Here is a 12,666-nt window from a genome sequence, read left to right as displayed (position 1 = left end):
GGGCCGCCCGGACGCCCGGGCCCGGGAGGCAGGCGCCGCGGCCGGCGTCCCGGGACGCAGCTGAGTGTGACCGTCCCTCCCTCCTCCAGGGACGGGGGCGTGGCGGGGGCGTGGCGTCGGCACCGAGAGAGGCGGGGCGCCCAGACCCGCGCGCTGCGTCCGCGGGCAGGTGGCCGTCCGCCTGGGGAGTGAGCGCCTGGGGAACCTCTGCCGGCTGGTGGCCGGTCCCTGCCGAGCTCCTGCTCCAGCCGGTGCCCGCGCGCGCCATGGTGGACCTGCTGGGCGGGCGGCACCTGGTGACCCGCGAGGGCAAGGCGGTGGAGGCGGAGGCGGCGCTGCAGAACAAGGTGGTGGCCCTGTACTTCGCGGCGCGCCGCTGCGCGCCCAGCCGCGACTTCACGCCGCTGCTCGGCGAGTTCTACGCGGCGCTGGTGGGCGAGGCGCGGCGGCCCGCGCCCTTCGAGGTGGTCTTCGTGTCGGCGGACGGCAGCGCGCAGGAGATGCTGGAGTTCATGCGCGAGCTGCACGGAGACTGGCTGGCGCTGCCCTTCCACGACCCCTACCGGCAGTGAGTGCGTGCGTGCGTGCGGGGGGGGGACCGGGGAGGGGCGCGGGCCGGGGGTTCCCCTCCCTGCCTCCCCACCCCCCACCCCCAGGCCGCCTCTCCTGCATCCCGGTGAGAGCTCCATCTCTGAACTTCCTCCCGCCCTGCGGTGCCCGTCCTGGTTCAGGCAAATTCTGTACCATCGGTTTCAAACTCCCCCCCCCCCCCGGATTCGCAAAGCCACGCACAGTCAAAACTTGTCTCTGAACCCCGCAGGGTGTGGGGGTCCCGGGATCTGCGTTTCTCCGGAGCCCCGGGCTGGAGGGCGTCTTGATCACCGCGCACTCCTGCGCGTGGTGGGCGCGGGGAGATCCCCGCCCGAGGTCGGCTGGATCCGAACTGTGAGCCGAACCTGCCAGGCCGTGCTGGGGGTGCGGGAATGCATTGCAATGCTATATAGCCCGTGGAGTTAGGCGATGATAAGTCTGGTTTTTGTAAATGTAGGAGGATCTCAGGTGGAGGCAAATGTTAGGATCCTGGTCCTGCTGTTGTTTTAGACCCTCAGCTCTCTGTTCTGGGTATCTGGATTTGAGAGCGCACTTGGCTTTCGTGCCTTTGAGAGCAAGGTGGTGTGGGGGGTGGGGGTGGGAGGAATAGGAGGAGTCTGGCTGGCCTTGGTGTGTGGTGGTGACAATGGGGTCCTGCAATGTAAGAGCCCCAGGTGAGGCTAAAATCACGTCATAAAGTACATTGCCCTTGCTTCTCCTCTCCTCCTCCCTCTTCATGCAGATGTGAATTTCTGGGTGTTGCTTGAGGCTGGTCTCTTGAGTGTATTCATTTCGGGGCTTAGGAAAGGGAGCATGGGAAGATAACTTTCGGATGTTTCATAGACACATAATTGACTGGAAGGAATCACATTATTCTCTTACACACACACACACATACACACACATACTCGGGTGAGCTGGACACACCACCCAAGTCAAAGTTATTCAACTGTGGGGAGCTGTAGGAACTCTGTTACAGCCTTACTTACTAGCTGGGCGCTAGTGGCTCATGCTTGTAATCTTAGTTACTCGGGAGGTTGCGATCTGAGGATCGCAGTTCAAAGCCAGCCCAGGAAAGGAATACCTGTGAGACTCTTATCTCCAATTAACCACCGGAAAACCGAAAGTGGTGCTGTGACTCAAGTGGTAGAGTGCTAGCCTTGAGCTGAAGAGTTGAGGGGCAGTGCCCAGGCCCAGAGTTCAAGCCCTATTATGACCAACGACAAAAAAAAAAAAAAAAAAAAAAAAAAGCCTAGGTGTGAATGACAGCCAATTAACTTTGCTAAGGATCTGTGAGAGAATCATATGATTTGCATGACACTCATGACACTCAGGTTCATATGACACTCTGTGTGTGTGTGTGTGTGTGTGTGTGTGTGTGCGCGTGTGTGTGTGCCTGTGTGTGTGCCTGTCTTACTTCTTGAACTCAGGACTCAGGGCCTGGGCACTGTCCCTGAACTTTCTTCCTCAAGGTTAGCACTCTACCATTTGAACCTCAGGTCCACTTCTGGCTTTTGGTAGTTAATTGGACATAAGAGTCTCATGGACTTTTCCTCCTGAGTAGCTAGAATGACAGGTGTGAGCCACTGGTGCCCGGCTATATGCAGCTTTTTGAAAGGACACACTTGTTTTGAAAGTGTGGTTAACTAGGCAAAGAACTCAGACTCTGGGTGAGCCCAGCTCTAGGAATGCCCACTGGGATGGTATGCAAGTTGTTTTATTCCTGAGCATAGACTATACATGCAGTGGTTAGGGGTTGATTCGATCCAGGAAAGGGCTCCTAGCAATGTGCAGCACTTTGGTCTATTGTTCCATTATACAGGAGTACCGGTGAGATACAAATTCCAGTTCTCCTGTCCTGGGTCCCTTTTTCTGCCCTGGCCCTTGTGCTGTCTCCAGGGCATGGCAATTAGCCTTAGCCCCTGGGAGCAGTGTGGACTTGATTGAGAAGGATATCACTTTTGTTTCCTTACACAATTCACTGTGTCCCCTAGTGGTCTGGTTAGAGCTTGTGCACCCTCTGGCTGGAGGCAGATGAGCCCTGCTGAACATGGGATGGCCTCATGTTTGGGTCTGCCCTGTATACTTTTCTGTCTGGTCATCTGGTCTTCGTCTTCAGATGAATTTTTCTTGTGACCTTAGCTCTTTGCCTCTATCCCTTTCTGGGCAGAATGTGGTGAGCCCTGTCATTGCCATATGTAAACTAGGATGTAGGTATTGTGTGTGGTATGCCCTAAATTCTGCTTATCACAGCCCAGGTTTATAGAATCACATCATGAGCCACTACCAAGAACAGTTCATAAATAGCTGGGTGTTGGTAGCTCACGTCTATAATCCTAGCTACTTAGGAGGTTGAGATTGGAGGATTGTGGTTTAAAGCCAACCAAGAGCAGAAAAGTTCATGAGATTCTTATCTCCAATTAAATACCCCAATGCAGAGCAGTGGTAGAGTGCCATCCTTGAGTGAAAAAGCTAAGAGATAGTGCCCAGGCCATGAGTTTAAGTTCTAGTACTGGCTTGTGCACATGCAAGGATGCATGTACGCACGCATGTACACACACACACACACACACACACACACACACACACACACATACAGAGTCTTGTTTGCCCTCTCTCCTTCCCCAGCCTGGCTGGAGGCAGGTGAGGAAGATACTCATTGGTGACCCCTTTATTCAGGAAGAAGTGTAAGCTTAGAGTGTTAGAGTGTTCCTGTAACTTAGCTCCCAGGTTGCTGTGCCCCCATCGAACTGGCTCTCCATTCAAGGGCACTTCTGATAGGTGCTGGTGGCTCACGCCTGTAATCCTAGCTACTCAGGAGGCTGAGATCTGAGAATCCACAGTTTGAAGCCAGGCTGGGCAGGAAAGTTTGTGAGACTGTTATCTCCAATTAAACACCAAAAAAGCCAGAAGTGGAGCTGTGGCTCAAGTGGTAGAATAATAGCCTTGAAGAAGCTTAGGCCCTGAGTTCAATTCCCAGGACCGGCACCAAAAAAACAAAAACAAGGCACTTCTGGTCTCAAACTGCCTTGCTCTAATTCTCCAGGGGTTCCCTGATTCCTGTTGCTCAAGGGACCAAGGCAGACATGGATTAGTTAGTATTTGGTATCCATGGTATGTGTGTGTGTGTGTGTGTGTGTGTGTGTGTGTGTGTATGTGTGTGTGTGTGTGTGTGTGTGTGTTTGATGGGTGGCTGGAGCAAATGAACAAAAATGCTTTAGAGAGATTTGCTTGTTAACAGTCTACAGCCCACTGGGAATAACCTGGAGTTAGTAGTTGCTACGGCAACTTCTTAGGAAAGGAAACACCCTTAAGTGAAAGACAAGGTTATGACCCGGTTAGGCGATGGAGAGACAGACATTTCAACAGCACTCAGGACAAGGATGAACTGGGCTCTGGGATTTTCCAAAACTGGTTAGATGACGATGACTTCCTCCTCCAAAGCATTTCTATTTTCTGTGGACATCACCCACAGGGGTGGAGAGGACTCCAGGGAAAGGTGGCTGTGGGCCTCTGTGGGCTTCTGCCTTTCAGTTGCAAGGTTCTGTTTGTCCCTAGGTCAGAGGTCTCATTTTGAGAACTTGAGGGCTAGCACTGGACGTTTCTAAAGTTAAGGGGGAGACAGTAACGGACAACCCCATCCTCTTAGGTTCCTCTCAGCCCAGCTTGCCTCACTTCCCGAGTCAGAATTCAATTTAGTGTTACAAGTGATTAAAAGAACAGTGATGTAGCTGAGTGCTAGTGTCTCAGGCCTATGATCCTAGCTACTCAGGGGAATGAGATCTGAGGTTTGAGGTTTGAAGCCAGCACAGAAAAACCCATCTGAATCTTTTCTCCAGTTGATCAGCAAAAATAGTCAGAAGTGGAGGTGGGGCTCAAGGGGTAAAGCACCACCTTTGAGGGAAAAAGCCAAACAAGAGAGTGCGAACCTGAGTTCAAGCCCCAGTACCAGCAGAAATAAAGTAATAAAATAAAGTAACATGATAAGATAAAACAAAAACTAAAATAAGAGAAAATAAACAAAGTGTTGGGCTAGGAATGTGGCTTAGTGGTAGAGTGCTTGCCTTGCATGCATGAAGTCCTGGGTTCGATTCCTCAGTACCACATAAACAGAAAAAGCTGGAAGTGGTGCTGTGGCTCAAGTGGGTAGAGTGCTAGCCTAGAGCACAGAGAAGCTCAGAGATAGTGCACAGGCCCCTAGTTCAAGCCCCAGGACTGGCAAAAAATAAAATAAAATCAACAAAGTGTTAATAACTTAAAGAGCTTAAACAATAGATGGTCTGGGCTGGCTTAATGGAAACTTCAGCAGCCAGGAGCTTCTCAGACGCCAGAGGCCACTGAGGATGGAGTTTCTGCTTGCTGCTAGGGTACAGGAAAATTTGCCTGGTGAGTCAGTCTAGTCTCTTCTCAGGGTGTAGAATGGCTGCAGTGGTACCATCTTCATACATTCTGCCTTTTCGGCACACAGCAGATGTTCTATATTCTGGTTCTGAGCTTGCTGGTTAGTAGTTTCTATGTGAATTAGGGGAGGCAGGAGGAATGTTGATTGAGTACTCATTGTCCCTCTGACCCACTGTTTTTTAATTTTAATTTTCATAGTTTTCTGCTAGGACTGGGATGTGAACTCGAGGCCCTTAGCTTTTTTGCTCAAGCTGGCACTATATCACTGGAGCTGTGGCTCATGTATTTCCAGACATTAATAGCAGCAGGACCCACCAACCATCAGAACTGTAGTCCCTGACCTGGGGACAAAGCAGAGATTGTTTTGTTTTGGCATAGGTTAGTTGTAAGGGGCAGGGGGGGAGTTTCTTGTGACGTTGCCATACATACATATGATGTACCCCATCAACCTCACTTCCTATCACCCCACCCTTAAAAATAGTTCAGCTGGTTTTATTGTTCTATTTTCATGCATGCATGTGTAGTAGATTCACCAGTTTAAAAGCCTGCCCTGCTGGGGTCTCCAGGGCTTTCTGCCCTAGAGGAGGGAAGAACAGCAGGTGCCGAGGAAGATAGAGGATGTCTGAGGACAGAGTGGGTCAGAGCATAGGTAGAGAAGTGTGGGTTTGGGGTCAGCATCTGAGGCCTTCCTTGGGAAGCCAAGCACCCTGCCTTCTGTGGTATGAATTAGCTATGTGATTTGGACATGGTGCTTAGTCCCCTTACACTCCAGATTCTTTGTCTCCACTGAAGGAATAACTGAGCCCACGTCCCAGGGTGGCTGTGAGAATTAAATGATTGATTCATGAGCAATTGGGCAAAAAAAGAGGGGGGTGGGGAGAGATAATCACATAGCAAATACAATGGGTGTGCCAGGTGCTGGTGGCTCACAGCTCAGGAGGCTGAGATCCAAGGATGGAGGTTCAAAGCCAGCCCAGGTAGGAAAGTCTGTGAGACTCTTATGTCCAATTAACCACCAAAAAGCCAGAAGTGGAGCTGTGGTTCAAGTGGTAGAGTGCTAGCGTTGATCAAAACAAAACAAAAAGCTAAGGGAGAGAACCTAAACCCTAAGTTCAAGCCCCAGGACCCATTCCAAAGAAAAAGAGAAGCAGGAGGAGGAAGAAGAAGAAGAAAAAGAAAAGAAATGCCGGTGTAGTACCAGTCACCAGGGAACCTATCAGAAATGTAGATGCTGAGTTGGACTCAGGTTCTCCCAGAGATTTCTATGGGAGGTTCTGCTGCTGCCGCTGTTCCAATTCTCTTGCTGCCCCTCAAATGTGCCTGGGATGAGTCCTAGTTTGAGGGGGTGGGGTTGCTGAGTCTCTGAGATGACAGTCCTGCCCAGACTGGCCATAACCAGACTTTCTTCCCAAAACCTGGCCAGCAAGCAGTCTTATCCTGTCCCACCCCTTCCTCAGAGCTCAGACACTGAATAACTGATTTGCCAAAATTACCATTAGGCCACTGTCATTTGGCCTCAGTTTTTTTTTTTTTAATTATTTTTTTATTTTTTTAATTTTTTTTTTTTTTGGGTCCGGTTGTGGGGCCTGAACTCTGGGCCTGGGTGCTGTCCCTCAGCTCTTCAGCTCAAGGCTAGCGCTCTACCACTTGAGCCACAGCACCACTTCCGGCTTTTTTCTTTTTGCTTATATGGTGCTGAGGAATCAAGCCCAGGGCCTCAGGCTTGCAAGGCAAGCGCTCTACCACTGAGCCACCTTCCCAGCCCTGGCCTCAGTTTTATGGCAAGCACTCTTAGGGTTTTTGCCTTTTCATTTTATGCTTTTATACCCTTGAGACATGTCAGTTTCAAATTTCAGCTGTAGTACAGGGTACTACAGAGACATCTTTGCCACACCTTTCACGACTCCTGTGTGGTTTCAGACCTGTGCAGGTCCTGCTGGATTCTTTTCAGACTTGGGCTTGATTGGCTGTATTTGTGAAGGGTCCAGTACCTTTGAAACTTGTAGTTTTTCTTTTTCCTCTGTGTGCAAGTGGATGGACCCCAGGATCAATTGAGAGAGCAACTGGGGTGCTGATTGGGTGCAATGATTCCAGGAAAAGCCAAGGACTGCTTGCCTAGTATTTTCTTTTCTTTTTGTCCATTGTGGGGCTCAAGGCACTGTCCTTGAGCTCTTTTTGCTCAAGTCTAGCACTCTACCACTTTGAACCACAGTGCCACTTCCAGGTTTTTTTTTTTGTCCATCATGGAGCTTGAACTCTGGGCCTGGGTGCTGTCTCTCAGCTCTTCAGCTCGAGCCACAGTGCCACTTGTGGCTTTTTCTGTTTATGTGGTACTGAGGAATCGAACTCAGGGCCTCATGCATGCAAGGAAAGCACTCTACCATTTAGCCACCTTTCCAGCCTGTCACTTCCAGTTTTAGAGTGGTTAATTGGAGGTATGTCTCACAGGGACTTTCCTGCCTAGGCTGGCTTTGAACTGTGATCCTCAGAGCTCAGCCTCCTGAGTAGCTAAGATTACAGGCATGAGCCACCAGTGCCCAACCAAGATCTCAGCAATTTTAGTAGCTCAGATTACAGGTGTGAGGCACCTTCCCCGTACTTGTTGAAAATTCTGTTTCAATGTGTGTGTGTGTGTGTGCGCGTACGTGTGTGCGTGTGTGTGCATGCGCGTTGCACGTGCGTGTGCTGGTACTAGGGCTTGAACTCAGGGTCTTGCACTTTCACTTGTTTTTTTTTCACTCAATATTGGAGCTCCACCACTTGAGCTATGCCTTTTTGTGGTTAATTGGAGATTAGAGTCAAGATTTTCCTGCCTGGGCTTTTTCTGAATCATGTTCATAAAACCTCAGCCTCCCAAGTAGCTATACTAGCAGGTATAAGCCACCAATGCCTGGTTAAATTTTCCTACTTTTTTTTTTTTTTTTTGGTGGGGGGAGGTTGGTTTATTATTTTTTCCTTGTTTTATCATTTCTTTTAAAATACTATTTTTTTGTTAAGAAAAAGTTGAATCTATGGATATGTTACACTTGGATATGGAAAGCTGACTGCATGCTCATATACAACATATAGCTACTTGATTTTTTTTTTCTTTTGTCGGTTGTGGGGCTTGAACTCTGGGCCTGAGTGTTGTCCCTCAGCTCTTCAGCTCAAGGCTAGTGCTCTACCACTTGAGCCACAGTGCCACTTCTGCTTTTTCTGTTTATGTGGTGCTGAGGAATCTAACTCAGGTCCTCATACGTGCAAGGCAAGCACTCTACCACGGAGCCACCTTCCCAGCCCAGTTATTTGATTTCTAATCTCATTCTCAATAATCATTTCCTACTGGTTTCTAATTCCATGATATGGTTGGATGAAAACAGTCTTGTGTATTATTGGTCACTTGAGATTTATTAATGAGACTATGATTAGTTTTGCCATAGTTTCCCATGTCTTTGAAACAAGGTATAGTCTCACGTAGAAAATTATGAACTTGGGGCTGGGAAGGTGGCTCAGTGGTAGAGCGCTTGACTTGCATGCATGAGGCCCTGGGTTCGATTCCTCAGCACCACATAAGCAAAAAAAAAAAAAAAAAAAAAAGAAAATTATGAACTTTCTCCTGCTTGAGTGAGTTTGTATTTGACTTGGGCAGTGGAAGCAGCAGAAGGTCTTGATGGGGATGTCAGGGAGATGGTTTGCTAACAGGAGAGGCTCCTTGTGGTGAATATTTTCTTCTCAGAGAAAGCCTCAGGGCTCCACAGAGAGGAAATCAGATTACAGTCACCTTGAGGCCCTTGTGACCCACTCAGTAAACAAGAAAGGGATTTGCTCCACTGCACTGTCTGAGGGAGGTAATCTCCAGAAGATTACTGGGAGATCTGCAGAACTGCACGGGCAGTTGCTCCTGTCCCTCAAAGAATCCAAGGAACTGTTACAAAGACCACTTAGGGGTTCAGCTTAGAATGGGAAAGAGCCAATCACATCTGCCACACATCACTGAATTTGTTAGGGAAAGAGGGAGTCTCATCTGGTTTTAGATGTATTTAGAAGTTTAAAGTTCACCAGTATATGTACACCAGAGTTTTCTTCTCTTTTATGTTTGTGTGTTTATTTATGTATTTATTTGTGTGTTTAGAGCTGCACTGTAAGTTTTAAAATGGTAGGACTAGGAGTCAGAGTTCAGTGGTAACTGCTTACATGTTTAAGACACTGGTTTTTGGGGCTGGGAAGGTGGCTCAGTGGTAGAGTGCTTGCCTTGCATACATAAGGCCCTGGGTTCAATTCCTCAGCACCATTTAAGCAGAAAAAGCTGGAATGGCACTGTGGCTCAAGTGGTAGAGCTCTTGCCTTGAGCTGAAGAGCTGAGGGACAGTGCCCAGGTGCAGAATTCAAGTCCCATGACTGACCTAAATAAATAAATAAAATACACTGATTTTGCTCCTCAGGACTTAAAAAAAAAAAGCTTAAAAATAGCAGTTAATTGAGGTGAGAAATTCAGTTTCTCAGGTAGGCTTGTCACCTGTTGAAGGTACCACCTCCTTACATGGCTGCTGGCCACAGTGTTGGGTATTGTAAATGGACAGCCAATACATCACTGCAGATGGTTCTGTGGTCAGGACTGGTATAGAACAGGAACCTATCACCTCAGCAGGTAGCCTGTTTGTATGTGTGCCACACCAAGGCCAGAACTGTGTGCTCTTCCCTCGTGCATGTGAAGAAGTGCTAACCCTCTGTCTGCTCTCTGCTCTCCCACAGTGAACTGAGGAAGCTATACAACATCACTGCCATCCCCAAGCTTGTGATTGTGAAACAAAATGGGGAGGTCATCACCAACAAAGGGCGGAAGCAGATCCGGGAGCGAGGGCTGGCCTGCTTCCAGGACTGGGTGGAGGTGGCCGAAGTCTTCCAGAATTTCTCAGGTTGAACAGAAGGGCCCTGGAGGGCTGGACAGGTGCAGCTCCTGGTAGTGCGAACACTGAAGAAAGAAGAACTCCTTTGTTTCCCCTTCCTGGGCAAATTTTCATTTTCTTTCAAAACAGAAGTGGTAAACCATGACAAAATAAATTTTGCTAAGGGGGAAAAAAAAATCCTTCTCATCCTGTGCCTAGCAGGGATGCTCGTGTGTCTCCACTAAACTCTCAGAAATCTATGCAAATGTTTATGTGTACAAACCTCTTCAAGGAAAATGATCTATTTATTGATAAAAAATTTTGGTCAATCTCATTTTAATAATATTCTGCTATGACTATATTCATTAATCAGATTTGTAGACTGTATACTTTAATAAACAAATATTTATACCTTGAGTGATTCTGTTGTTTTTCTTTCTGATACTTAACCAAGTGCCATTAGGAGAAAAATGAGTCACTCAGTACATCCCATGCTTCAACTATTTATTTCTCCCCCTTCCTCCCCACTCATCTGAGGCCTTGAACTCAGGCCCTGGGCACTGTTCCTGAGCTTCTCTGGGTTCAAGGTTAGCACTCTACTATTTGAGCCACAGCACAGCCTTTTCTGTTTATGTGGTGCTGAGGAATCGAACCCAGGGCCTCATGCATGCTAGGCAAGCACTCTACCACTGAGCCACCTTCCCAGCCCAAGTATTTCTTTTTCACAGTGAGAGTTTTAAATTATGTAGCTTCTTGAAATTTTTCTCTAATTTGTCTTTGTTTTTTTTTTAAATACCTAATACTACTTTTGTAGTGCTAAATATTTTTGTTGAAGTAGACTTCCTTTGCCTCCTTCTCTTTCCCTTCTTTTCTTTCTTCCCTTCCTTTCTCCATTCCCTTCTTTTCCTCCATCTCTTCTTTCCCTTCTTTTCTTCCCTCACTCCCTCTCTCCTTTCCTCCTTCCATCCCTCCCTCCCCCCCTTTATAGTTCTTTCTTTCTCCCATTCCTCCTCCTTTTCGTTTTCCTCTTTTCATTGTTAAGCAAGCACTCTTAACACCAAACTTCATCCTCGCTTCTTACTTTTTATTTTTATTCTTAATATTTTAAGAATTTTAATTAACTTACATTAGTTTTACAGAGGAGAGTTTTCATTGTAACATTATAATGCTTCAATAGCATTTTAATAACCTAGAGAGAAATAAAAGTTTCAAGGCTATGTACTGTCATGCACTTAATGGCATTTTGCTCAGCATATCCATTGGTGGTCCCAGAAGATATAAATGATGCCAAGAAATTTTTATCAGCTACTGACAATTACCATGTTTACCCAGTACCCTGCCCATACTCAGTCTGTGTCTGTCACTACACAATGTAGGAGTATATGTACATCTTCGAGATAAATCTCAACATTTCCATGCACACAATCCCATGCCCTATAATCCCACACCACACATTCTCCGCCCCCACACAAATATCACACCACATAGCAAACCCCCATACCACAAAACCCCCAACATTCATAACACACAATCTACACATCACCTGTATTCAACACTACACACCTTACCACACAACACAAAATGGTCATTTTCCACACATGCCATGTAATGCACACGTATAACAGCACACATGTACGCGCGTGCGCACACACACACACACATACACACACACACACACACACACACACACACACACATCTCCAGAGGAAGAGAGGAGATTAAGACACAATTAGGTGAATGGAAGTTGTTGGCCAGAGTGACTTAAGTTGACTTCACAGACACAGGAGACACACTATACAGGTGTTCACCTTTATTTTGCAAAATTTTTGGAAACTTTCTCATGATTTAGTCACCTCTCCTTCATAATCTTTTCAGTATTTTTGGCCTAAATGTAAACTGAGATTGCGTTTGCTCTCCTGTTTTGGTTAAAAATTGTTTCATTTGTTTGTTTCTATTTCTTTTCTCTTTTGACCTGCTATGATCTCTATGTCTATGTTCCCCTAGAGTTTATGGTTTGAATCCCAACTCCAAGATGATGACAGAGTGGAACAGAATGTAAGGCCCAAAATGAATCCACACACAGCCCTCTGAGTTTTGACAAAGGAACCCAAAATATATGTTGGAATAAAAAAAAAAACCTCTTCAACAAATGTAATGTGGAAACTAGGTATCTAGATGCAGAAGACAGAAACTAGATTCCTATCTCTAATATCAATTCAACAAAGTGGATCAAAGACTTCAATGTCAGACCTGAAACCTTGAAACTACTATAGGAAAGAGTAAAGGAAACACTAGACTTTATTTGTAGAGGCAAGAATTTCCTGAGTAGAATTCCAGGAGCTTAACAATTAGAACTGACAAATGAGCTTACATCAAGCTAAAAAACAGTGAAGGTCGTAGTCACTAAGCTAAATATACAGTTATACATCTGACAAGGATCTAATTAGCAAGATACATTATTTCTCTCTAGGTTATTATGATGCTATTAAAGCATTATAATGTAAAAAAAAACCCCACTTAGTCTCCCAAAGAAATAATAATGTATGGGTAAAGATGCTAAATAGACACTTCTCAGAAGAAGAAGCATAAAGGGCTGATGAATATGTTAAGAAATATTGGAAATCCCCAGTCATAAAAGAAATGCAAATCAAAACAATAATGAGATCTCAATCATCAGAATTGCCATCATCAAGAATATGAACAATAAATTCTGTTAAGGTTGTAGGAAGAAGGCACTCGAATACACTTTCAGGGGGATGATAAATTAGTGTAATCACTATGGAAGTCAAAATGGAGACTCCTCAAAAAA

General features: G+C 46.4%; 1 protein-coding gene across 1 annotated transcript; it reads left to right on the top strand.

Annotated features, from left to right (window-relative positions):
- Positions 1-174: 174 nt before the first annotated feature.
- Positions 175-10,239, top strand: Nxnl2 (nucleoredoxin like 2). Its single transcript, XM_070033083.1, has 2 exons — positions 175-568; positions 9,724-10,239. The coding sequence occupies exons 1-2, from the start codon at positions 267-269 to the stop codon at positions 9,890-9,892; spliced, it is 471 nt and encodes a 156-aa protein (XP_069889184.1). The 5' UTR covers positions 175-266; the 3' UTR covers positions 9,893-10,239.
- The last annotated feature ends 2,427 nt before the right edge of the window (positions 10,240-12,666 follow it).

Source organism: Dipodomys merriami, unplaced genomic scaffold (genome assembly GCF_024711535.1).
Source record: "Dipodomys merriami isolate MVZ:Mamm:240054 unplaced genomic scaffold, mDipMer1.0.p SCAF_22, whole genome shotgun sequence".
In the NCBI taxonomy this organism is placed as follows: Eukaryota; Metazoa; Chordata; class Mammalia; order Rodentia; family Heteromyidae; genus Dipodomys; species Dipodomys merriami.
This window is presented reverse-complemented; position numbering and strand designations above follow the sequence as displayed.